Genomic DNA, 27,714 nt, shown 5'->3' on the forward strand with positions numbered 1-27,714 from the left:
AGCCACAAGAAGGGGTCTGGGCTGAGGATCACATCATTCATCTCTCAGATTAGCCTAAAATTGATGCTCTGTTTCAAATCTGTAGTCAGAATGACCAAAGGGATGGTTGACTCAGAGAGGGTTCAAGGAGCCTTTTGTTATCTATTTGTGGGAAGGGTGACCTCATGTGTTTCTGGGATTTCATAGGTCAGTTTTTTGCCCAAATGTTTCTCTGAAGAATTATTAAAGGACTTTCATTAAATTATCTCTTGGAAAAAAAGTAACAGTTTAGCATTTTCAGGTTCTTACCATTTCAAAGGTGATGGACACTTCAATGTATTAAGGATGTCTTAGCATTTTCTTGTGTTTAACACTTAATTCTATGCAAATTACCAAAACCACTAGTTGTATTTCTGTTTCTGTATGCATTGAATTATATTTCTCTAGTTTATTATATGAATATGATTAAGATTTAAAATTTTTAATTGCCTGTTTCCTTGACATTGTTTTTGAAAGAATTATTTTTATGTAGTGTAGGAATCAGTAGATTTTTTTGTAAGGGTCATATAGTAAATGCTTCAGATTTTATGTACTGTTTGTTTGTTTGTTTGTTTTTTTTAAAATAACTATGCTTTGTAGCACAATTGTGCCAGGTACTATAGAGAAGTTATTATAGTTAGTGACTGTGTTCAATCAAGTCTGTTTGGCTGCATCTCAATAAAACTTCATTTATATAAACCGGGCTTGGCTCACAGGAGAGGTGGAGGCCTCAGCCTGTGATGATAGTTCGAATAATTGGTTTGGAAGTGGATATTAGGATGAATGATGTAGGAATGACATCCAAGCAGTGGGCAGACCCCTGTCAGCAAGGACCTCGGATGCTGCCAGCAATTTGAATTTGACATCAGACAATGGAGGCAGAAAGGAAAGAGGGAGCTTGTGGCCTGCATCTCTGTTGCCTTTCTCTTCTCTTTTGAATTGGTATTCACCGCTAAGTGATACCACCATCTGCAGTATCGATTACTGCAGCAGCTTTGTAGATGAAAACATTGAAACTGCTGAACCACTTTCATTTTCTAGAGATTTACATATAATACCACTCACTGCAGTTCCTGAGAGACTCTGTCCTTTGTATTATAGTGGAAAGTAGGCACCAAGACATGACAATTTGGCTACAAGTATTAACTCATTTTTGAAAGGTTTTACTTTTTTTCAAACAATCCTCTAGTTTTAATATAAAAGACAGTTGATTTGTTTGTAAAATCATATTATGTTGTAGAATCATCTTTGGTTTATAAATTGTGGTCATATTAAAAGAAAATAAGAAATTGACACGTTTTATGACATAATGTTAATCCCAATATAAGCAAAACTGTCTTTTTAAATTTCACTTTCAGATTTCGTTCACAGAGGACCAGGCACTGTCTACAATTACTCTGACTGTTCTTGCGGACGATCTGCCGGAGTTATCTGAGGTCGTGATTGTGACACTCACTCAGATTATCACAGAAGGGGTTGAAGATCCATCAAAAGCTGCTACTGTTGATGAGAACAGAAGCAAGTCCATGCTAACCATCCTGCCCAGTGACTCGCCCTATGGCGTGGTTGGCTGGCATACTGATTCTCTTTTCACCAGAGTGCCAGAGCCCACAGGTAAGTCCTGGCAAAGACTGCTTAAGTTCTAATAAAAAGTTTCCTTGGATAATTTGATTATAATGTTTGAAAGGAATGTGAATTTCTTTTTTATATGACTTTTTTAGTTTTATAGTTTATATTCCTTTTAACTTATTTTAAATTTTATAATTATGAGCCACTTTGCAATAATGTTTACTAAAGTGTTTTTAATTTTTTAGAGCATGCTTTTATAATAGAAATGTTAATTTTAAGCTGCATTAGTAGCAGGGATTGGATTTTACTTTCCCTTCTATAGTTTCTTTACTTGTTCTTATTCCACACTCGAATTTCCTGTATTTTTAGTAGATGTAGGGAATAGTCAGCTACACTGTGGGGTAGACTTGGTGCTGAGGTGTTAATTACATTACCCCAAACAGTAATTACAGTGATTTCACCCTGTGGTGTGTACTGTGGCCAGTCCTTATCTCCTTAGAGTGCTGAAATGTTTATGTAAATAACTACTCATATCCCTTGTTGAATAAACATTCTAATAGGTTATGATCAATCAACCTATTGAAATAAAAGGTTATATATAATGTGTATTTAGAATGAATTTACAAAATGGCTTAAAAATTTTCAGATAAAAATATGTGCAAACAGATTTCAGATTCCCTTTAATCACAGAGCTCATGGGAAAAGTGGTATGTAGTAATATTTCTGGGACCTTTTCTCTCTGTATGCACAAGACCCAAAACAATAGACTGTAATAAAATAATGTTCTCAGTCTCATTCAATAAACATTTTTTTTTTCAGGATAGGGTTTCTCTGTGTAGTTTTGGTTCCTGTCCTGGCTCTCGCTCTGTAGACCAGGCTGGCCTTGAACTTACAGATAATCGCCTGACTTTGTCTCCTGAGTGCTGGGATTAAAGGCGTGTGCCACCACCACCCGGCCAAATAAACATTTTTAAAACACAGTAATTTGTAGGAATTAAATTGTTTCTTTTGATAATAAACACAATCATTAGAAGCTCTTAGACTGGTGAGGATATTAATAAACATTTTTAATGTCTTATGTAACAAATTATTTTAAACTAAAGAATGAAAAAATAATAGGTTCTAGGAGACACTTTAAACCCTGTCTTTGACACCTCACTATAGAAATGATAAATCACTCTTCTAATGATTAGTATTAATTTGTGACTGTGTATTTAAGTACTCATTTTCAAGAAGTTTCTGAGGACTTGGCAGGTTTCACCTCTGTTGTGCCTCCGTATGTCCACTTCTGTAAGGTCCTATCAGACTTACTTCAGGTGCATGACATGGAAAGCATGGCAGGCTACACTGTAGGGACAGAGGGACTAAAGTAGATTCATGCAAGAGTGGAGGACGATTTTGAGCACGACTTTGGGAAAAAAGGAGACAAAACACAGAAAACCCCATAGGATGCGGTCCTTGTGCTATCTCTGCCTCCTTAACTGTCTAGAGACCACATTCCACCATGACTGCTTGCAACATTTGCAGAACACAGAACAGCTCATTAACCTGAGGCACGTTTATCTCCTAGAGAACATCACTGTTCTTCAGTTACATATTGTTCGAGACAAAGGACTATTTGGGGACATTTCCATTCATTTGATAGCGAAACCCAATTTCTTACTGCACATCAATAATCAAGCTACTGAGAATGAAGATTATGTGTTGCAAGATGCCGTAATAATAATGAAAGAAAACGTAAAAGAAACTTATGCTGAAGTTGCCATTTTGCCAGTAAGTATAGATTATAATAAATATGAGATTAGCTAGGATGCTTTTAACCATAAAACTGTAATTCAGTAGTTAAAAATTCCGCTAAAATATTTTATTATCAGATGGAAAAATGATAGTGTATTTATTGTATTTGTTTTAGAGTGATTTAAATGCATTTGAAATACTGAATTTAGATTGATTATGTGTCTGATTTGTTGGCCACACTACAAAGATAATTGGTTAACTGCTTTAACAATGGAATGAATTAAATCTCCAAGTCAGTCTAGTTATTTTTATTGTTTGCTTGCAAGGAGAGAATTTTCACTTCATGATGCAATGACTTCAATAAGATGAACATTTAGATGACTTAGGTCCAACATTTCCTGGCTACATCTCATCACCTTGCCTTCTCTCTGTGTGAGGAGGAAAGGAAGCTAGTGATGCAGTGACACAGAGGGACCAAACAGGCAGACACACCTGAAGTAGTGCACAAGAATCAGAGATGCTAGTACTGCTCTTAGTGTCTCATAACGTTAGTGTAGCATATAGTGATAAGGACTGGGGATTCGGCTCAGAGCTGAATTGCTAGCCTAGCATACATAAGGCCCTGCCTGGGCTTGATATGCAATGCCACCACGTGTTTAAGTAGTACATTTATAAGTAATAACGTGTGAGGTTAATAAAGTGTATATTAGACACTGTAAACACATCAGATGCCGTTAAGTAGATGCAGTGATATTTGTATTCCCATTAGAAGTTTTGGTGATTGTGAGTTACCTGTTATGTGGGGAGGACAGTAGGAAAAGCACGTAAGGAGGGAGAGAGTAGGGAGGGTGGAGACTTTCTTTTATTTTTCTGTATGTTGCCTCTACATCTTCATATGTTTTTTATTACTTTCACACAAATTAAGTAATTTTTCAAAATTAACTGTAGTATTTCCTTACACCTAGATTTATATCTAGAGCTTCCACTTTTAAAATACATGTAAAATTTATCAAATTTTCCTACATTTCTTTCAGGATGTTGTATATGTGTGATGTAGTCAATAGAGTGAGGTCGAAATTGTGGGGCAGGATTTTTAACATTGCCTAATGCAGTTGTGGGTGCCTTGGAAAGATCATCATTAGTCTCGAGCAAAGATTCTGAGGACGTCCTGAGAATGTGTTGGCTGTATTAAAATATTGACAAGAAATCATTTTTATGTTGCAGAGGCATCATGCCTGTAGAGTAAGTTAGTTGCTTACTGAAAAATATCAGGTTTACAATGCAAAGGGAATATTGTTTAAAAATATCCGTTGGGTCTGGAGGAAGATGTCTGCAACTCCAGCTGCTCAAGAGACTGCAGCAGGCTCACCCAGGCCTGGGTAAAATTGCTAGGCATCATCTCAGGAGCCAGACAACTGAATAAAACATCTCTCTCCCCTCCTCCCAGGATGAGACTGCGGAACTAGAGGAAGGACTCATTGTTACCATCACCGCAGTGAGCCTGGTGAACCCTGACTTCCCTGCAGAGCAGCCACGTGTGCGGAGGCCAAGGATGGAAATGGCCGAGATAATGATTGAAGAAAACGATGATCCCAGAGGGATTTTCAAGTTTCACGTTACCGGAGTGAGATGAAATTTTTCATATTTATATAAGTAAGGCTGATCCTTGCTGATTTGGCCAATGCCTTTACATTTTTTCTTTTTGCAAAGTAATTGGATCTCTGTGTAGACATATATACAAAGATAAATATTCAATTTGTCTGATGAATGATTTTTAGTTCTCTAAACAGATCACAGAATCAAACACTTTTTTTTTTCCCATTACATTTTGCTCTAAGTTCTAGGCACTTCTTACACATGTGAGAATAATAAATTCAACAGGTTGTTGCTCAGGAGAGTTCTGAGCTTTGGTCTGCCTGCCTCTCAATGTCTCTTCTCTTTGAAGGATGTTGGTGGAGTGATTACTGCTCATGAGCTGTCTCCTCCCTTGAACATTCTTCAAGTTCCTGTCATCCGGCTGGCTGGAAGCTTTGAGACAGTACATGTTTATTGGAAAGCAACACCAGACAGTGCCGGCCTGGAAGACTTTCAGCCATCTCACGGGACTCTCCAATTTGCTGATGGACAAGTATGTTCATTACGAACAGACTTATTGCTGTTTTTGGCTCTGCTTTAAGTGTTTGTGCGCATCTACCACCTAAAGATGCATTAGTGACTGCTAAGTGCATTCTAGTCTGTTTCTTTATCAAGTGAACTTCAATTATTATTAATTACTGTATAGTGTATTAGTAATCATAGGAAGAAAATTCTTTTTTATAGGTTTTAATGAAAAATGCATGCAATATATTCTAATCACATTTTCTCCTTCTCCAATGCCTCTCAGATCCTCCCTACCTCACTCAACTCTTTCTCTCTCTTTAAAAAACAAACAAAGCCGGGCGGTGGTGGCGCATGCCTTTAATCCCAGCACTCAGGAGGCAGAGCCAGGCCAATCTCTGTGAGTTCGAGGCCAGCCTGGGCTACCAAGTGAGTTCCAGGAAAGGCGCAAAGCTACACAGAGAAACCCTGTCTTGAAAAACCAAAAAAAAAACCCCAAAAAACCCCCAAAACAAACAAACAAACAAACAAAAAACAAAAACAAAAAGCAAGAAACACACACAAAAACACAAAATGGGAACCAAAGTATACAAGCAAAAGATGACAAAAAGTATGACAAAAAAATGCCTTAAGCATAATGAGACAAAAAGTTTATAAAAATACCACTGAGTCTGGTTTGTGTTGTCCAACTTCTCAATGGCATGGGGCCTACTCTGAAATGTGGTAAATATACCCTGTAGGATTTCATTGGAGAAAACGATTTTTTCCTTTATCAGCAGATGACTTCTTGGATAGGGGTAGGGGCCTGTGTCCACTTCTCTCTTTTAGCTCTGGAACCCCATCTGGTTTAGATCTCTGCAGGACCTGTGCATGCTGCCACAATCTCTGTGAGTTCATATGCGCATCTGTCCTGTTGTGTCTGGAAGACACTGTCTCCAGGAAGTCATCATAATCTCTGCCTCTGACAGTCTTTCTGCCTCCTAAGAGAGAGAATTTTAAGAGACAAGAACCCCACCTCTTTTTGAACTTCTCTGCCATTTGAAATAGAAGTTATGTAGTAGAACATCAATAGAAATCGATTATTATTGACTACAAGGTCTTAACAAAAAATATTTTTTAAGCCAGGTGGTGGTGGTGTACGCCTTTAATCCCAGTACTCAGGGGGGAGAGGCAGGCGGATCTTTGTGAGTTCGAGGCCAGCCTGGTCTACAGAGTGAGTTCCAGGACAGCTACCAAAGCTACAGAGAGATACCCTGTCACAAAAACCAATATACATATACATATACATATACATATACATATACATATACATATATATACACATATATATATATATTAATGTCTGATGCACTGGTCTGTTTTAGGTCCTTTATTTGTTTTATTTCTTAGTATTCATAAATTGATATTATTTCCTATTTATTTACTTTTGATTTAAGATCTGAACAGTTGCAGATTTATATAGTGAATATATTAGTTACATTAATTACATAATTCTCATTAGTCACTCCTCCCCTTCCACTGAAGTCTTTCCTCCTCCCCGAGTCCCACTACTACTTTCGTGTCTTTTCCTGTGGGTGACAACCGAGTTTGCTTAGGTGGCTTTCCTGAGCGTGGGTGGGAGGTCGTTTCCTGGAGCATGGGCTACTTGTCATTGGCTACACCGCCAAAGAACGTGAGGGCCTCTTCCCCAGCAACCACTCATTGCCTACAGTGCCTCAGGGAGGGTCGGACTTTAAGGGCCCTCTCCCATCTCTGAGGAAATGCCCACGGCCTAGTCTGGTGCACACAACCCCCCCATTTTAGGGAGTTCATGAGTACAATAGCTACGCCATGTCCAGCATCGTTCTGTGGAAGCCGTCCTTCTCTCTTCCAGCGTGCTCCCTGAGTCCTATCTGCTCTCTATAGAGCCACACCCTCTGTTAGCATCTGTTCTTGTTGTTCTGACCAGTCCTGAGTCCCTGACTGGCTGCTACCCGCCTCTGTAAGAAGCTTCTTGTGGAAGGGTGAGAGCAGAATGAACCCCTGGGAGTACACATCAGTACTTAGGAGGCAGTACACATGAGTACTTAGGAGGCAGTTTGACATGTCTCTTTAGCAAATAATAGTAATAGGTTCTCCTACTCACGGGCCATAGCTCCAGGCTCTCAAAGAGCTGTACACCACCAGGCCTGGCTTTCCTCTGGGAACGTGCCTCAAATCTGATCAGGAGGCAGTTGGTTGGTTCTGTCATAGTCATGGCACTGTTTCACAGTCGGATCAGTACGGCGGGTCAGCTCTGCAGCAGGCTTCCCTCAGGGCAGGGCTGTGGACAGCTCTTCTTCCCAATCACTCTGCATTGCACCTCTGGTACTGTGAAAGCCAGCCGGAGGGAAGGGATTTCCTGCTTAGTGGCGCCTTGATTTCCCTGTTCTGTATCTACGGTGTGTGGCTGGCCTCTTCAATGAGAAGTTTGTACCACCAAGTCCGGGCGGGCAACCAGTAGCAGTGACAATAGGTTGTATTGTTTTAGGGATCTCCCTAGCCGACACCTTGAAGGGAGGCAGCCCACACCTGGTCCTGGAATTTTTAATAACCTTTGGTGACTTCAGGGAGGCACATTGTGCACCCATACTGGATATCTCAATTCAAATTCTTTTAAAAATGTTATATCATCTAATAAGCTTATGAAACAGTGGGTTTCCAGTGTTTTTCCCGTATATTCTGGCTTGGGTTACTCCTCCCTCCCACACCTTCTCTTTGCACCCCATGCCTCTCCACTCTTAAACCTCCCCAGTCTCCCCATCCTGACAGTCACATGTGTTCTCTTCTCCTTCGCTTCACATCCCCCCCACCCCTAGTCATTCCTGTCTATCTCCCTGCCTTCTATTAGACACTATAGGTTAAACACACTACTCTGAGAATTTGAAACTAAGATCCCACATATTACAGAGAATATGCAGAGTTCATCTTTCTGGGCCTGGGCAATCTCACCAGTATATTTTTAGTTCCATTTTTCCTACAAGTTTTATAATTCCAGTTTTTGTCAATGAATAAAATTCCATCGTGTTTGTGTTATACAGTTCCACTCTTCATCATTGATAGATATCCAGGCAGGTTCTATTTCCTGGCTCTTGTGAATAGAACAACAGTGAATATGAATATATGAGTAACTCTGTAGTACAGTATAGACAGAGCCTTTGAGATGTGTTCTCAGGACTAGTATAGCTGGGCCATATGGTAGAGCTCTTTCTAGTTCTTTGAAGAATCTCTACACTGATTTTTATAGTATGTAAACCAGCTTACACACCTGCAGACCGTATATACGGGTTCCTCTTTTCCCATATCCTCACCAGTATTTATTGTTATTTGCTTTTGTTATTATAGGCATTCTGATTGTAGTAAGATGAAACCTCAAAGTAGTTTTAATTTATATTTTCTTGAGGTTAAAAATACTGAATACTTTAAAAAAATATTTATTTTATGTTTATATGTCTTTTGAGAACTCTCAGATACAGATGTGCTTAAATAAAGAACTTGCAGTATATGAATACTTAATGCTATACAACACTTCCTTTGTAATTAAAAGACAATGATAGATTAGGAACAAAATAGTTGAAATTTGGGAAAAATAATATTCTTGCTTCAGGCTAAACAATCAATAAATAAATATAAGGTATTTCCATAGCGTTACTAGTTTTATAAGCCACATCCCTTGTAATAAGTACAAATAGAACAGTTTTATAAATTTTTAAAATCTGTGTGTATGTGTGTGTATGTGTGCATGTGTGTGTGTGTGTGTGTGTGTGTGTGCATGTGTGCGCCTGCATGCAGGCAAGTGTGTGCCACGGAATGTGTGTGGAAGTCAGAGGACAACTTCAAGTGTTTGTGTTGACCTTTTAGCTTGTTTGAGACAGAATCTCTCATTTACTGCATATGGCAAACTAACTGGCCTGTGAGATTCTGTGGATTCTCAGTTCTCTGCCACCGAGTGCCTTGGGAGTGCTTGGATTCCAGGTGCATGCTACTGTATCTGGCTTTACCTGAGTTCTGGAGATCCAAACTCAGGATGTCACAGTTGCGTAGCAAGCGCTGCACCCACTGAGCCATTTCTGCAGCACACATTCTTAATCAGTGAACAGAAAAGCGTGTGGATCGCATGCATGCTTGTAACTTGTTAAGACAGCAGAATCTACCCACAGTTAGCCCGAATAGCATGTACCAGCTCATCAGTGGTTCCCAGCAGCTCTGTAACGCTAAAGGATTCACACAAATGCAGACTTCGCCCCCACACAGACCTATATGGTTAATGATTATTACAGCTAGAACTTTTAAATGTTTTCTACTAAGCGTGGGGTGAGTGCAACACAAGTAGGTGGGAATGTTTATGCTAAAGCAGTAGCAACAAAATTGGCTTTTCACTGAAGCAGCTGGACTCCTGGCATTTTGTTCCGAGCGTGAACCTGGTCTCGTCATTTACTAGCATTCTTTGTATTACTGTGTTTTCTAAACTTCCTGACTGGGGAGGGAGATATTTTGTGTTGTATGGTACAGATTTGAAGTGTGGATTCTGTGACAAGCTGTAATATCTAGGTTTCTGCTTGTCTGAGTGTGATATCCCGACTTCTTGCTTTCTCCCATTGTTAAATGTTGTAGATAGAAAACAATTTATTTCATGATCAATGTATCCAAGTACTGTACCGTACCTGCAGGCTACAGACAAAGATGTTAATGTGATGATGGAGCCAGGGTGTTCTTAGGAGCACGTGTGAAATCATAAGCTGGAACAAGTTTATTTATATTCATAAAAATGTTTATCATAGGCCCTGATGAGTCTGATTATAAATCCTGATCACAATCATCCAAAACAGCACATTTTTTTTATCATCTTTTATCTTCTTTTAAGTTTGATTGAAGCAGTCAGTGATAATGTTTCAAAAAGATTTGTTTTTATTTTAATGAAGTGCATGACTGTGTTGTGGGTTTGTGAGTGTGTGTGAGGTTCCCGAGGAAGCCAGATTAGGGCATCAGATCCCCTGGAGTTCCAGGTGACTGTGAACCACCTGACTTGGGTGCTGGAAACCAACGTGGACTCTCTCCAAGAGCAGTCTGTGCTCTCCATCACTGAACCTGCCTCCTACACACAGCGATTGTTTGTGGTCCTATTTTCTATCATGCAAAATGAATATCAAGCACACTGGGTTTTATGCCTGTGTGGTGGTTGTTAGAAACTGCATACCATTTAGAAACTTTTGTTCAAGAATCCATTACCTGTTATATCACTAATAAAATAGTTTATTTTTATTAAATATGTAATTTATCTTGAAAATAATAGATCCTAAATTTCTAACTTTGAAGAACTATATATATATATATATATATATATATATATATATATATATATATATAATTTTACGTGTATTATGGATATAATAAGCAAAAACCTGTTTTTTCTTTTCTACTGTGTTTTGTTTTATTCAACTAAAATAATTAAAATATGTATATGAGGAAACATTGTTATTACATTATATATCTTTCCTTCCCTCTGATTCTTCCTTCCCTTCCCTCCCCTTTATGTTTCATAGGTCACTGCACTGATAGAAATAATTATAATTGATGATGGTGAATTTGAACTCACGGAGACATTCAGCATCAGCTTGATGAGTGTGGCTGGTGGTGGCAGACTAGGTGACGATGTTGTGGTGACTGTTGTCATACCCCCGAATGATTCTCCATTTGGAATATTTGGATTTGAAGAGAAGACTGTAAGTTAAATATATCAGGGGACTGCTTTCCTCGGGTTTTCATGTAGTTTTCAGTAAAAAGTATCTTTAATCTTTGTTTTGAAGCTTTTCATTACCCTTCGCTTAGTGAGTCTCTCTTCAAGATCAGTCTTTTGAGTAGGCTGTTGCTGTAGGAAACACTGAGATACATTGAGAGTCCGTCACATCAAGTGATTGTGACAGGAAACAACAGATTCATTTTTATTGTGTATGGTAGACCAAGATGGGCTTCTCATCCGTGTCTTCCATTCTCTGCTTGCTTTACTGCTGGTATCCTGTCCTTGTTGAGAGGGCTTTCATCACTGGCCTCAGGTTGCAGCTTAGGATGGGGTGAGTTGGTGAGTCTTAGTCCTAAACATTCACTGGGCTAGAGTTTTACCTTGGATTATATTGAACAAAATATTGGATTATATTCTCTGCTCCAAGCTTTGATGTTTCTCTTTAGCTTTTTCCTCTTGCTGTTCACTATCTGTTTTCTTCCAAGATGTGAAAGAAGAAATCCACTTATCATAGATTTAGCCCTTGAGTGGAGATAAAAAGCTTAACCAATTGCAAGCATGAAATGTTTATGTAGCTCTCTCTGTTTGGTGGCAGTTTTTATGTTATCATTCTCTTAAATATAACATAGGATAATCTCTATCATAACAATCATTTGTGGTGATGATATGTAATTATTATGACTTTATCTCTTAAAGACAACTCCAGGATGAAATAATCATAAATATCCTTAGGTAGTTCATATTTACTCAGAAACATTTCTGGCTCGGTGTGTCACCATTCACTCTTATCTACTGTATAGTCAGTAATTCATCATGAGTAATCTTTAGCTGCTCAAATGCTCCCATCTTTACTATTCTGTGTCCAGAAGACTAAAACTTTCCAAATTGTCTAAGAGATCTCAGTTTTTCAGATACTTGAAAGTTTAAATACAGCCTAAATGTTACCTAATGATTTTGTCAGTGTAATTACAATTTCACAAGAAATTGGGACTTTTAAGAGTACAATTTTGCTATAACCAAGTAAAACATTTTTTTTGCCTGGAGAAAGAATCAAGTAGAAATCTTTGAGTGACTTGTAATAAACTAATGTCTAGGGGATAGGAAATGTATAGGAAAGGTGTTTTTATAAACTTGTATCATGAGATAAACATCATTATTATTTTGTGATAATTCCAATCACTTAACGTTTCTTAGAATATTGACATATATAATAATATTTTGGAATATTTTAGTACACATGAGTATGTAATTTAATTTTTCAAGTTTGAATAGGCTAACTGCTCAACTATTCAATTTGTGAAAACTTATAAAAATACTTTTGCTTGTAACATTATCACACTTGAACTTGGACATTGAAATCTGTAGTCGTAAGCCACCCCTTCTTTTATGGAAAATTAATTGGATAAAAATAATTTCATGGTTTAATGTTCAGTTCTTCAGTTGGTGAAGACTCTTTGAGTTTGGGCATTCGGTTTATCTTAATTGCTTTTATTAACATCAGTGCTCTAAACCTAACTTAAGCATGATTGGAGAATTAATCTACTAGTCTTAAGTTACTATTTGTCTTACTTTAAAAGTAAGATTAGATACCCAGGTCCTAATGTAAGTTTTCTCATAACAACTACAAGGAATAAATGAGTTGATGGGTGTACAGCACTCACACTTAGGGTTTGCTTTAGTAAGTGCAGGTGACATTTTTACTCTTGGTAGACTTAGTACTAATTGTCACTCTACCCTGTACATTTGTTTTTATTATATCCTTTCTTACCACAAAGTACCCTACTTTCTAACATGCATGTGAAACATGCAGTACTGTGTACAATGAATAGTATTAGTTGGTGACAGATTAAAAAGAAAACTGAAAAACATTGAAAAAAGATTATTAATGTAAACCCATCAAAATAAAATGCTCACAAGGGCAATGTGTAAGAATATAGACATGTGGATATCTATGCATATTCCAAGCTAAGCAGAAAATATGCATACAGGTTGTTTATAATTGATTCCTTCTTTCTTTATTAGAAAATATTTTTTGTGCCTAAAGAGTGGCATGAACAATATTTGGTGTGGAGTCAAAACACTTGAATTAGATTTGAGTCTTGTTTTACCCAAATATGTATACATATCTGATCTTCAAACTTCTCTCTCTCTCTCTCTCTCTCTCTCTCTCTCTCTCTCTCTCTCTCTCTCTCTCTCTCTCTCTTAGCTTTTTGAGACAGGGTTTCACTGTGTAACAGCCCTGGCTGTCCTGAAACTCGCTTTGTAGACCAGGCCGTCCTCGAACCCACTGAGATCTGCCTGCCTCTGCTGGGATTAAATGTGTGAGACACCACTGCCCGGCTGATCTTCAAATTTCTAAGAGTTCTCTGGGGCTTAAATAAAATAAACTGTGCAAAAATTAACACAACACAAAACACACAACACACACACACACAAATATCACAATAAAAGCTTAATAAATACTAGTTATTTCCAAATCTCTGTTCTTGATTCTAACATTGAGCCTAGTGAACAAACAAACACAAAAACAAGATTGTACTGTGTTTGGTAAGTTTCTGTGTTCAAAATGGAAAGCATTGTGTTACATTTCACATCGACATAGCTGAGCTTTATACACTGCACTTGGCCTTTGCTGCCTAAAGTGAACATGTATAATTAACTCATACCAGATCTTTTAATAAGGACTTCAGAATAAAAAGTGCTACTGCTGGTAAATTAATGTAGTGAGTTTCCAGTAATAAAGTGGCTCAAGAGAGAAGTCTTTGGGAGCATCTGAATTCAAATGCTAAGAGCCTACATGAAAGTTACACCTGAAGTAGGAATATCTGTAATCCCGATACTCTTATGGTGTCTTAGTTATTTTTCTGTTGCTGACAAGAGGCTCCATGACCAAGGAAACTTAGAAAAGAAAGCATTTAGTTGGGGGCTTGATTGCAGTTTCAGAGGATGAGTACACAGCCATCATGGTTGGTAGTGTGGTAGCAGGCAGGCAGTCATGGTGCTGGAGCAGTAGCTGAGAGCTTATGTCTAATTCACAAGCTGGAAGTAGAGAGATAGAGACTGGTCCTGGCATGAGCTTTTGAAACCTCAAAGTCCACCTCGAGTGACACATCTTCTCTGAAAAGGCCACACCTCCTAATCCTTCCCCAAACAGTTCTACCAACTAGGGACCAGATTTTCAAATATATGAGCCTATAGGGGCCATTCTCACTCAAATCACCACATATGGAGAGGTGGGAGGTGCAGAGGAATCCCTGAAAGTTTGTTGGTTAGCTAGCCTAGTGTATGCAGTGGCAAAACAAGGAAGAGACCCTGTCTCAAGCAAGGGGGAAGGCAAGGACCAGTGCTCAAGGTCGAGCTCTGGCGGCCATACATACGTAGTGGGACATGTACACCTGCTTTCACACACATCAATGCACATACACACACACCACACACATCATACACTCAAAAAACCTAAAGAACGAGGGAGAGAGAGAGAGAGAGAGAGAGAGAGAGAGAGAGAGAGAGAGAGAGAGAGACTATTGTTTGAAAGAGAGAGAGAGAGAGAGAGACTATTGTTTGAAACCATTTTATTAATTTGGACTCTCATCCATCCCCCTAATCAAAATTGTTTTTTAAGTATTTCCTCTTTGATAGAGACAACCAGCTTAATAAAAACTTCAATTCACTAAAGTTGGTGAACGACTGACCATTCAGAGGATAGTCTATACCTGGATATTCCTATTAGTTAGGAAATCTATGTGCTGTAACAAAGAGCCCCCAAATTTCAGTTCCTTTAGCCTTAGTGTTTGCCTCTTTCTACAAGAGTTTTACAGTAGTGTGCCCATTTTTCTGACTGCCATGGACCCCTCTTCTTCAACTGGCACCCCAGGCATAAGATTATTCCTCTCTCTGCCTACTAGCTTTTTAAAGGTCTTGGAGGCATCTTCTGTATTCACCTACAAGTGGGAAAACAGCAGAGGTGGAGGATTGTGGGGAAGTTTGAGTGTGCTAGCAGCTACAATCACTTCTAGCAGTGACCTGTTGACAATGCAGCCACTTCGCTCCACCTAATTTCAAGAGAAATTTGAAATACCCAGTAGCCTAATGTATAGGAAAGGAAAATGGGTTTGAGAGAAACCTTTTCCCTCCTACATGTTAGTATGTCATGAATAGAATTTTAAATTCACAACTACAACGATCACAAACAAATAAGATTATTTCTATTTTGAATGTGTTTGCTTTACTGGATTTTATTTCTTGTAGGTAATGGTTGATGAATCCCTTTTGTCTGATGACCCTGATTCATATGTGACATTGACAGTCGTCCGGTCCCCAGGAGGAAAAGGAGCTGTCCTACTTCACTGGGCTGTAGACGAGAAGGCCAAAGATGATCTCAGTCCTTTGAATGGGACACTTCATTTTGATGAGGTACAGTCAGGCTCTCAGTTCCTGTAACCTTTTTCTTATTTTTATAGCGCATTGTGGTATTGTTTATGAATTCACATGCTAGTGTTCAAATTTTTTTTTTTTAAATTCATGTGCATTGAGAGGAAATGGGAGGAGACAAGGAAAAATGGAGGGAGAAGGAAGGAGGGGTATCAGATTGCAGAATCCAGACCCTGTCTCTGTAACACAGTCCAAAGTGACTTTCTGTCACATTCCCTGACTGCCTGAAAAGGTCAAGTCAGTAGACCAATAGATGTCTGGGTGTCATCCCTAATGCCAACATTTCTGCAGACATTCCATACATTGTATCACCGAGTCTCATTTTCTGTTTTCTTTTAAATTTGCTCTTTTACTATCCTAAGTATGCAGAATTTTCACAATGAGTCAAAACATTGACAGTGATCAGTCTTTAAGACATTGTCAAATCTACAAACGTCTAGCCAACATATTAAGTGCACACAATAGTCACATCATCTCAAGCTTACAGGCTTAGATTTTTAAAGCCATTGACCTTTTGATAACATGGCTGAGATAATGTCCTAAGTATCTGCTACAGAGATATGGGTTAGGGACACACCAAGAGGACTGGCTCTGCTCTTGCCAGGGCTGTCTGTCTGTCTGCTTACCTTCTGTCTTCTGCCCATTCCTGCTGCCTTTGTGCCCCTTTCATTAGCACGACACCCAGGTACTCACTGGTGTTCCTTTCCTCTCGTGCCTTTCCCTCAGCTGAGTGATTCTGAAGAACAGTTTTTAGGGTGTGCTGTGAGAAGAGAATCAGTCCTCAAGGGAAAGAAAGAAGAGAGGGAAGGAAGTGTACTGAGGATGGAATTGGATTTTGGAGATGATGGGGACACATGCATTCTAACCTCTCTCCTCTCTGCAGTTGAGAAGGCAATGCAGCATTGGTTACACACTGTGGATTAGCTGACAGCTCGTCCCCTTTCACGTCAGGTCAGCCTCCACCTCACAGTGTGCGGCTTCCTGGAGATTGGTTTTGCAACCGCAAAAGTCTTTAAGACTGCCGTTCATATATAGATGTATGCAGTAATAGAGCTATTATAATAAACCCCATTTTACAAGGAAAATATATATATATGGACTGCAGGAATATATATTGTGTGAGAGCTTCTAGAGAAATCTGGCTTCTTGCTTAAGACCTTACCTAGTGTTCTCATGGAAGCCTCTAACTCCTGGGATACAGTGCTTTGCTCTCATCCCGTCAATTTAGTCATCTTCTTCGGTCTGTGCCCCTGTGATGTCCACACATTGGAAGAAGGAAGGTCTCCTTCAATCAACCCACTGTCACTCTAGCTCAGAAGTCTTTTCCATGCTTATGTTTTTAGTAAGTAAAACAAACAAAACAACCATGTGTTCTTGGTATAAACCTCGAAAGTACAGAGCAATGAAAATTAAGTGAAATCTCTCCACTCCTCCTGTGATAACCACCATTGACAGTTTCTTTTATATCCTTTATCAAAACATATGTACCTTCTTCTTCCACACATGGAATTTTTGCTCTGCAATAGTCTCTAACTTGCTGCTTTATATTACAATTTAAATCAACCATTTACTTTCCATGCTAACCAAATTGCATTAAAAACTTGGGTAAAGCCTGGTGGTGATGGTACATAATTTTAATCCCAGCACTTGGGAGGCAGAGTCAAGCATATCTCTGTGAATTTTAGGCTAGCCTGGTCTACAGCATGGGTTCTAGGACAGCTAAGGCTACACAGAGAAACCCTATTTCAAAAACAAAACAAAACAAAAAACAAAACAAGAACAACAAAATCTTGGGTAAATACATTCTTTTGCTCAGTGTTTACTGCTAACACCTCCCCACTCCCCCAGTCTCTCTGTACCGTCATGGTTTTGGTAGTTCAGAGATTTACGTCTGTCCTTCAGTCCTTTCATGGCCGTTTCTATATGATGACAGATTTCTTAGGTCACCCGTGTTTGTATTCATTTTATCTACTACATTTCCTTTTAATTGTGGTTCTCTTGTAATATTGGAAGTAACCAGGGACAAATTTTACATCCAGTGAGACTAACTGAAACCTTCTTCCTACTTGGGATCTAGGTAAATTTATTAATGTTGATCATATTTGGTTTCCAAAGTACAAAACGAGAATAGCAGTGTTTAACCAGGCAAGGCATAAGGACTGTAGGAATAGTCTTTGTAAGCAGGCTAATTTCCTGACACTTCAAAGTACCTAATGAAAGAGATGCTGTTTAAAGAGTTAATGAAGATAGCTGTCTGCTCTCAATGCCGTGAAGCTCATCTTTCCTGCATCGTGTGCTTAAAATTGTATAACTTTGAAGTTCCATAGCAAGCAAATAGTTTGTATTTCTGTCTCTCTGAGACAGCCTGCAGTGGTAATTCCCAAGCTGCTGCTCCATATATATATATATATATATATATATATATATATATATATATATATATATATATATATATGTAGCTTTTGTGCAGAATATGAATAATAAAAATTTTAAGGAAAAAATTTCCAGGATCAAATATCTTTGAAAACTCTTGATTGAATTAAGAAGGATTTTTTTTAAAGGGATTAAGTGAGAAGTCTTTTTTTTTTAAAGAAACTTTGTACTTAAGTGAATTTTGAATCACTAGTAGAGGTTTTCTGAGCTCATCTCCCCATGAATTGTTCCCATTACCTCTTTGTGCCAGAGTCCTTGTTATCATTTATAATCAGCATTACAAAACTGTTGATTTGGAGTGACAGCCTTTCCCTCCACTTACCAGCTGTTACTTATATTGAGAACTGCAGATTCTGTGACATGAAAAGTTGCCTTGCATGTTTCCTAGAAGGCAGTGTGAATATACAGAATATAGTAGATTCTTATGAATCATGGAAGGGTTGTTAATACTTCTGCATTTGTGAACTGCATCTACTCACTAAAATGGATTTGTATTCCTTGGTCAACATGCTTTATGCTTTTCTAGTCATTTGCTGACATAGGAAGAATGATGGAAAATTCAGTTTTCATATTTTGTACATTCCTTGCTGAGGGAAGACAGAATGGACTTGTTTCTACCTCACAATGTAAACAAATGACCTTTTAATATAGTCTGTTTAGAATGAGTTTTCTTCATTTGTGGGTTTGTGATTTCACTGTTTAAAGTGATTCCCAGTGTAGTGTTGCAATCTGGTGTTTGTGAGCATAAAGAAGACTATGATATGACATAAACAGCAGATGTGTGTTAGATAAACTGTGCTCAGGTAGGAGTTACGGTGCTTATTTAACACAAAAACACATTAGAACAACTCTAGATTTGGAATAATATTCATACATTTAGTAACAGCCAAAAAGTACCACAAAGTTGATTTAAGGTTGCAAATAACTTTTAGAGACCAGGTGAACTTACTGTTTAAGGATGGACACATTGTGGGGCACCTCAGAGAAATGTCTGAATGCACAAATAAGGATTGCAAGAATACTTGTGGTAGCATTTATTAAAATAGTAAATAACCAATTAGATGAACATAAATGTGTAACTATAATCAATGGACCCTCCATAATAATCAAAAGACAAATCGAATCCACCGAGGGAAGCACGGATGGCATCGGCAGCATAGTGTACCAAAGGGGAACTTCAGAAGTGGAGTGTTCACCTCACAGAATGACGGAGGGGCAGCTTTGAAAAGCAAGAGTGAAATGGAGAGATAAAAGGAGACATGGAGAATATAACCTAAAGGCTGTGTGCTCTCCAGTAGAGCTAGGGCTACAGACAAATGTAGGGCGAGTGTAAGCTGTGTCTAGGGGCTACAAGAAAAACATTTATTGACACATAAAGTAAGTAATATTTGTGACTTACCATTAAAGATAAAAATACCTACCAGGAAAATGTGAAGTATCTAGGAATATGTTCAATAAGAGACAAGCGAGACGTACATGAAAATAGACAAAAACAAAACATTAAAACCTGCAGATAAATGATAACTACAGCCTGTAACAAAAACACCAGCTTCTGGATAGAGACGCCAGATTCTCATTGGTTAGGCCCCTGCTGTTGCCTTGAGGCAGTATTGCCAACCAGGTAGGCACCACCAACCTAACATTGGTGAAGCCAGGAGCTTGTCCAGAGGTCGTGGGCAGCAGACATCTCAAGGACTGTCAATCACGGCTATGAAGTGGTCTCTCCTTTGCACATAGCACACTGTGTCTTATGCAGTCAGCCCTGTGACCTTGGTCTCTTTGGGATGTGAACAATTAGCTCTACAAGTTTGGATTTTCAATGCTGGAAATTTTTCAATAAATTTAAGAGTTGTGCTATTTTTCCCCTTTCTCCCCTCAAGAAACTAAAATAAAATTTGTAGTTAGAGATAATTTTTATGTTGCAATTCTTCCTTCATATAATTCCTAACTGTATGTGACAAAAACAGATTCTTAAGCAGTTCATGCACATAAATCTTATTTTTCTAATGAGAACATTCAAGATTTGATTTTGTTACTGTTTTTTTAAAACTGTCTCTCTCTTGTTCAAATGCTGTAGACTGAGTCCCAAAAGACCGTGACATTGCATACACTTCAGGACAGTGCACTGGGGGAGGACAGACGCTTTACCATCGAGCTGAGAGCAGCTGATGAGATAGAGATATCTCCAATGAAAGGTAAGAAAAACTCACATAGTTTTTGAAATTAAAAGTATCCAAAATAAGTAGTTACAAAGGTAGGCAATGCTGGATTTTATAATTTTTAAAATGTGCTTCAATGTAAATATACATTTTTATCTATATTATAGACAAAGTTTTAAAAATTAAAATTATAATACAATACTTACAATTTACACAGTCATGGATCAAAGATAATATACCACTAGGGTTTTTTGTTTGTTTTAAAAGAAAGCTGTTAATTATAGTGATGCTTATAAAATAAAATATGACAGCTACATGATTAAATAGTAGTAAGCTGTTAAATGTCACTATACATTGTAGCAGAAAAATTCTTCATTACACTAAAATAAAGAACAATTAATTTTTAATTTTAAAATTATGATTAAAAATTGTGTGTGTGTATGTTCATGTGGGTTTGTGCATGGGAGTGCAGGTGCGTGTGCAGGCCAGAAGAATTGAATCTCACTGGGTCTGCAGTTACTTTGAGTTATGAGCTGCCCTACATTTGATGCCTGTGAGCTGGATTTTACAGTGTTTGGTGTTGCTTGTTGTGGATGCTGGGACTGAGGCACTCTTAACTTCTAGATCATTTCTCCAGTCCCAAGAATTCTTAATTATACAGATAATTGCTGTGTTATGAAACTGGACTGCATAGCAATATGCTCAATATAATTCCATTTTGTTATGTTTTTATATTAGATGAATTTCAAATTATTAACCTTGAAATGCTGATAGTGATGCTTGATTGCCTATAATTTTAATTTATTTATAGCAACCATATAGTGCATAATTTTAAAAATTACCACACGAAGTGTGATTTTGATAGTCTATGTCTACACATTTTTATCTAAAATTAATCACTTGGCTATTTTCATATTTCAAAATTAGGTATCCTAATTCTTAGATCTTTATAGAAAAGACAGGTCTTTAATGATTTCATCATGCTATGAGTAATATAACAACAAAAAGGACAAGGAAGTTTTAAAATAGAAATTTGCTTATTGTCACACAGTCCTTTTATAACATTGAAACTCCATGCTAAACAAGGCTCTGGGACCACAGTGGATGCTGTGGCCTGGAACATTCTCAGAAGGGTATAGACCACCGGGATGGCTGGTTACTCTTCCTGTGTATTAGCCCATAGTATTGACCAGCCTGTGAAACAGTCACGGCAAGGCACCATATCCTGCATACGTTTTAATTTAGATCAGTGAAATCTCATTAAAATGCCAGGGCTGATGTTGCATAGGATGATTCTGCACAGAATAAGAATATATCCATGGGGCTGTACATGAATTTCTAAATGGTCTTATTAAATAAAAAACACAGAGCCAGATATAGGGATTAAGGCCTGAGAGGGATGAGAGGAATAGGAACAGCCTCAAGCTAACCTCACCTCACCAACTCTGCAGCTTCCAAATGCAAGCAACTTCCTGTCTACCCATGCCTATATGCCTTGCTGTTCTGCTATCTGATTTGCTCTCTCTGTCCAGCTACATCACTTCCTCTTCCTGCTTAGCTCTGTTTCTTCCTGTCTGTCTATACAGACCTCCAGACCTCCATGGTTAACTTGTATTGGAATTTAAGGCATGTACCACCACACCTGGCTCTGTTTCCAGTGTGGCTTTGAACTCACAGAGATCTAGACAGATCCCTGCCTGCCAAGTGATAGGATTAAAGACATGTGCTACTGTTGCCTGACTTCTCTGTTTACTTATAATGGCTGGTTTTTTCCTCTGATCTCCAGGCAAGCTTTATTTACTAAAGCACAAATAAAATATCACCACATGAGGCAAGGTAAACATTATCAACACAAACAAACTCTGACTGTATTTATGTCTCATTGTGGCATACTTGTAGATGACAAATCACTCTTGGTTTCATTAAGTCATTGCAAGGAATGCAAAGGTACAACAATCTTTTTATGGTTTTTGATTTTGTTTCCTATGGAATTCCAATGTGTGCTTCTGGAAACGATCTTCATCAAATTATAGCTAAGTTTTTGTATGTATTCTCAAATTATTAGATAGTTTAGTTTACTTTGTAATAATAATAAGTAATCAGCTTTGTGACTAGTAGTCAGGAAATTAAAAGTTTAAAAAAAAGAGTTCCTAAGGAATTCTTACTTTGGCCACAGAAGCCACTGACAAAGCCACGCAGCCAACAGCAAAGGATGAATCCTGCAGGAGTCAGTTCATGCCCATGGTAGAGGAGAGCTTGCTTACCATGCAGTGTGAGTAGGGTTTTTGCCAAGCTTCTCCTGGCTGCTTTTCCAAGTGTGATCATGGGAAAGTCTATAAAGGCTCTGGTGCCTCAGTAAGCTTTGCTACCCTCCTGGTGAAAGGCAGGTAACAGCGCCTACCTGCCATTATTGCCATTTGAGTTTTATTGGTTAGTGTGTGTGCACACATACATGTTTGCATCAAACTGTGCTATTTGATCTTAAACTCAGGTAGTGCATCAATAATCATTCGAGGAGATAAGGGTGCATCAGAAGTTGGGATTGCTTCATCATCTAGACACATCATTATTGGGGAGCCCTCAGCAACATATAATGGCACTGGCATCATCAGGTGAGGATTTTATGTTTTTTTCTTTGTTTTATTTAAATGGCCTAGAGGAAGGGTTCTCAATTTGTGGGTCGAGATCTCTTTGGGGGTTGCATATCAGATATCCTGCTTACCAGATATTTATATTACAATTCAAAGCAGTAATAAAATTACAGTTATAAAGTAGCAACAAAATAATTTTATGGTTGGGGGTCACCACAACATGAGGAACTGTATTAAAGGGTCACAGCATGAAGTAGGTTGAAAGCTACTGCCTAGAGTACCATTCTCAAGCATACATAATACTCATTGCCACATTACATACTAGTAAGCATTGTGTGGAGAACAAACTTCAGGCAGAAATTAAAAACTGTACCCAAGCTGTCTTGATGCTAGGTCACAAGTAGCCTTGCTCACTTAGGGGTGAGCCGCAGAGGCCACAACAAAGAAAGTTCATGGGGGTAAAATTAGACAGCCCCACTCTGTCACTGCGTACATGAGGACTTAGTTCCTCTATAAAGTTGAAAAGTGTGCAACTTTTATCCCAAACTTGCACAGATCTCTGTGAGTTTGAGGCCAGCCTGGTCTATATAGCTAATTTCCAGGCCAGATAGGGCTACATAGTGAGATCCTATCTCCAAAAAATCCCAAATGTAGAAAAGATATGATAAGTCAAAACAAAATTACATTTATTTCAGGAGTAAATGTATAGATTTATTAGTCAAAAGGCTTGCTTCATATATTATTGGGATGAAAATAAGATAAATTCACTTAACTGTATTAATTGCTACAGAGCAAACATTTGAAAAATGTAGCAAACCATGACTTAAGCAAAAATGCAAGACTTAACATTTTCAATATAGCACAGCACAGCTACAAGTTTTAAAACATTCTATCTTAGTTCAGGAAGAGTACCAAGATGCACAGTTTCTTCCTGTCAGCCCCTTTTCTAAGGGTATGAATTAGTTCAATAATGCCAAAATATAACACATGTTGTATAAGGATATTAAAGATGAAAATGTTCAATTATAAGTGGGGAAACTTTACGAATGGAAACTCTAGAAAATTCAGCCCATGACATCATTAACCTGTTCATTCATTAAGATTATTAGGCAGCAGGTCTATGTGTAAGATTCTGCTGCATTTCCAGATAATACAGCTAATAGAAAACCATTTCAAGTAAAAGTATTAAGAGCATGTGCTTCTCCAGCCAGAGCCTGGCACGTAACTAAGCCAGCGTGATTGTGGGCAGGTTTGTCTCCCCACATTTCCCACCGAGGAATGAAGCAGCAGCCACCAGTGGCGTAGCTGGGTTGGCCTGGGGATTTTATCTTGGCAACTGTCTGAATTCCGTCTTTGGCATGGACTTCTTCCTTTTCCACGAGTGTGCACATGTTCTGATCTTCAGAGGACTCATTAGTGGATGTTAAATCAAATCCATAAATGCTTATTTCTATCCCTTTAAACCTTCAGGTTTAGTGTTCACTTTTGTCACTGTTTTTGTTGAGGTAGTGAGATGCTAGCTTAGGAATTCTGATGTTACTATCTTGCAGTTCTAAGACTTTTGCCTGCTTTACCATTGATTAGTAAAGTTATTTAAAGGCATAAGATTCTTGAGATAGTCAAAATTGGTTTAAAGGCACAGAAACTGTTTAGGACATATTATTAATTAAAAATGAACTAAATATATATCCATGTACTGTTGTAGCCTTGTTCGTGGCCCAGGGGTCGCAGGGGAGATCACGGTGTACTGGAGGATATTTCCTCCTTCCGTGAGGGAGTTTGTTGAAACATCAGGACAGCTGACAATTCAGGACGGACAGTCTGAAGCTTCTGTAGTAATTCAGGTACCAATGTGATTGCCTTCTGTTAGCATGTGTGTGTGTGTGTAATTGGAAGGAGGTGTAGATGAATTTCTAAACAGTCTTATTAAATAAGAAACACAGAACCAAATACAGAGTTAAAGCCTAAGAGATCAGAGAAATAGCAAAGAGCCACGACTACCTTATCTTACCACCTCGCCGCCATCGCTTCCCCAGAGAGAGAATTTTTCCCTGTCTAACTTGTGTTTTTACTGCCTTCATGTTCTGCCTTCTCATTGGCTCTAAGCCCAGTCACAAGACTTCCTCGTCACTGCCTGTCTGTACAGACCTCCAGGTCTCTATGGTTGGTACTGGGATTAAAGGCTCCTGTCACCACGCTTGGCTATGTCCTTGAACACACAGAGACTCTGCCTGCCATGTGATCGGATTAAGGACATGTGCTACCACTGCCTGACTCCTATTTATGGCCATGTGCCCTGTGATCTCCAGGCAAACTTTATTTAATAACATACAAATAAAATCACATTTCAGCACAATTAAAATATCACCACATGGAGGCTACAGAATCCATGGCTGTTTCTATGGACAGGACACTTCTTTACATTTTACACATTCTTCTGTGAATGGCTTTTTTTTTTTTTTAACTTTTCCAGGCTTTGGATGATGACATCCCTGAGGAGAAGTGTTCCTATGAGTTTCAGCTCACTGGAATCAGTGAGGGTGGAGTGCTGAACGAAGCCAGTATCACCGCCGGCATTACCATGGTGGCCAGTGATGGCCCCTATGGGCGGTTCTCATTTTCACACGAGCAGCTTCGAGTCTCAGAAGCAGCACAGAGGGTATGGCGTGGGCTACTTCAGCTCTTCCTGTTTCTTTTGTTTCTAGTGTGCTGAGCAGTCTCTAAAAGGCATTTCCTTTTCGTTCCTTTTCTAACACGTTTCCCCCTGGTGGGTTAGTTTCTTCCTAGTATCACTATTATAACATGTAATTTCTATGATTGTGTAGAGTTAAGTTTAATTCCAACATAATCCCAGTAAATAGACTCTTTAGTTAGCGATGATTTGTTCAGTGGATTGAACATTCACATTAAACAGGTAAGCAATTTTCTCCTAGGTTAATGTCACAGTTGTCCGCTCAGGTGGCTCTTTTGGACGTGTGCGAGTCTGGTGTGAGACGGATAGCAGGACGGCGGAGGCAGGCCGGGACTTTGTTCCCAGATCAGGGGAGCTCCTCTTTGAAGCCAGAGAGAGGGCGAAAAGTCTGCATGTTGAAATCCTTGACGACAACCTTCCTGAAGGCCCCGAGGAATTTGCTCTTGCCATTACAAAAGTGGACCTCCAGGGAAGGTAAAGGCCAGGAAATGAGGGTGTGTGAGGAGAAAGAAAGAGGGGAGACGTTGGGTCAGGACTGAACAAAGAGATTAAGACAGACTACAACTTTCATAATTTTCTGAACTTTATTCCCCTGCTTCCGTGCTGAGAGAGCATGGTCCTGTTATGTGCATCCATCCCGCAAAGCCAGGGAATTGATGATGGTATGGCATCTCTCGATTCCTATGGAGTTAGCCTGACTGTTTTCTAGGGAGTGGTCATCTGGTAGGGGGGCAAGAATTGCTTACCCCCTTTCTGGACCCCTGAACGAGTGCGAGTGGGAGGCAGCTCTCCTTGGTATACTAGTCTGTACTGTCTTCTCGGTGGGTAAATGAGATAGATGCTTGAGACAGCAGTTTAGACTGGAACAAAATTGAATGGTGGTTGACAAAGCTGGTGCAGCATGTTTTCAGTGAAGAGTCAAAATCCATCATATTGAGGCTTGTTCCTTCCCTGGAGCGGCTTGACCGACAGAATAGAGGCTTTACTAGCACAGTGAACTGCTCTTGGTTGAATCCCTGAGTCTACACAGGGTGCATGAGGGGACCCTTTCCTAGAATAATGCATGAGTTCAGAGAAGACTGCAAGTTTTCTTATATATTAAAATACGTGTTCATTAGTTACAGATTGTCTTAAGAGTTTCTATTGCTGCAGTGAAACACCATGACCAAAAAGCAAGTTGGGGAGAAAAGGATTTATTTGATTATATTCCATATTGCTGTTTATCATTGAAGGAAGTCAGGAACCCCCACAGGTCAGGAACCTGGAGGCAGGAGCTGATGCAGAGACCATGGAGAAGTGCTGCTTACTGGCTTGCTTCACATGGCTTGCTCAGCCTGCTTTCTTCTAGAACCCAGGACCACTAGCCCAGGGATGGCACCACCTGCCATGGACTGCATCCTCCCTCAGCAATCACTAATTGAGAAAATGCCTGGCAGTTGGATCTCATGGAGGCATTTCCTCAACTGAGGCTCCTTCCTCTCTGATGACTCCAACTTGTGTCAAGTTGACACAGAACCAGCCAGTACACATATAAATACCATGCTTCAAATTTTTCCCAACTCAGTATTTCACTCAGAAACTTGGGTAGAGTATGCATTATCTTACCCTAGAGAGGTGAAACTGTATTTTGAGTTCACATAAACATCAAGAAATGATTCAGTATCTGGCCGTGGCAATTAAGTTCCTCCCCTTGCTCAGTCTTGCTTAGGTGAATGCAATTTGGGAGAAGTAGCTCCCCACCTCTGCCAGCATGTCTGTGCCTTTGATTAACCAGGACTTGTAGATTTTGCCTTCTTGTCCCCTCTTTCAGTTACAAATTTCCACGTGAATTCTGGGAAACAGTGTTTGCTTGCAGATAATTACTAGGCTTCCTTTGATATGAAAAAGAAGCAATAGAATTAAATGTGTTTCCTGTTTTGCCTCTTGCCTAGAGACCACTGCTTTGGTAGGTCTTCTGGTAACCTGCCAGTCCACAGGGACCTCAGGATGCTGATTAGGAGAATTACTCCTCTCATTTAATGTCATAAACTTTGGTTCTCCAAGTTTGCTCCACACACCATCTTATTTACAGCTTTTAATCCTTCTAGGTATGAATATCACGTAAGAATTTTGGAACTGAAGGAAGGATTGGAATTGTTTAGTATCTTTTAAAAAACTCTCTTACTTTAGGAATTGAAATGCTATAGAGGCCTGGAAGTCAAAGCTCGTTGAAGGCAGTGACATCAGTCT

The 27,714-nt window shown here is 38.9% G+C and overlaps 1 protein-coding gene across 1 annotated transcript in view; it reads left to right on the forward strand.

The window, feature by feature from the left end:
* Positions 1-27,714, forward strand: part of Adgrv1 (adhesion G protein-coupled receptor V1) — a 474,255-nt gene that overhangs the window by 132,529 nt on the left and 314,012 nt on the right. Inside the window, exons 55-65 of the mRNA XM_059276309.1 lie at positions 1,377-1,632; positions 3,158-3,360; positions 4,772-4,948; positions 5,270-5,452; positions 10,983-11,162; positions 15,428-15,592; positions 20,121-20,238; positions 22,694-22,814; positions 24,499-24,637; positions 25,267-25,452; positions 25,727-25,959. Of these exons, the coding sequence (XP_059132292.1) occupies positions 1,377-1,632; positions 3,158-3,360; positions 4,772-4,948; positions 5,270-5,452; positions 10,983-11,162; positions 15,428-15,592; positions 20,121-20,238; positions 22,694-22,814; positions 24,499-24,637; positions 25,267-25,452; positions 25,727-25,959 (1,961 nt within the window). The remainder of the gene's footprint in view (positions 1-1,376; positions 1,633-3,157; positions 3,361-4,771; positions 4,949-5,269; positions 5,453-10,982; positions 11,163-15,427; positions 15,593-20,120; positions 20,239-22,693; positions 22,815-24,498; positions 24,638-25,266; positions 25,453-25,726; positions 25,960-27,714) is intronic.

This window comes from Peromyscus eremicus, chromosome 11, assembly GCF_949786415.1.
Source record: "Peromyscus eremicus chromosome 11, PerEre_H2_v1, whole genome shotgun sequence".
NCBI classification, from domain to species: domain Eukaryota; kingdom Metazoa; phylum Chordata; class Mammalia; order Rodentia; family Cricetidae; genus Peromyscus; species Peromyscus eremicus.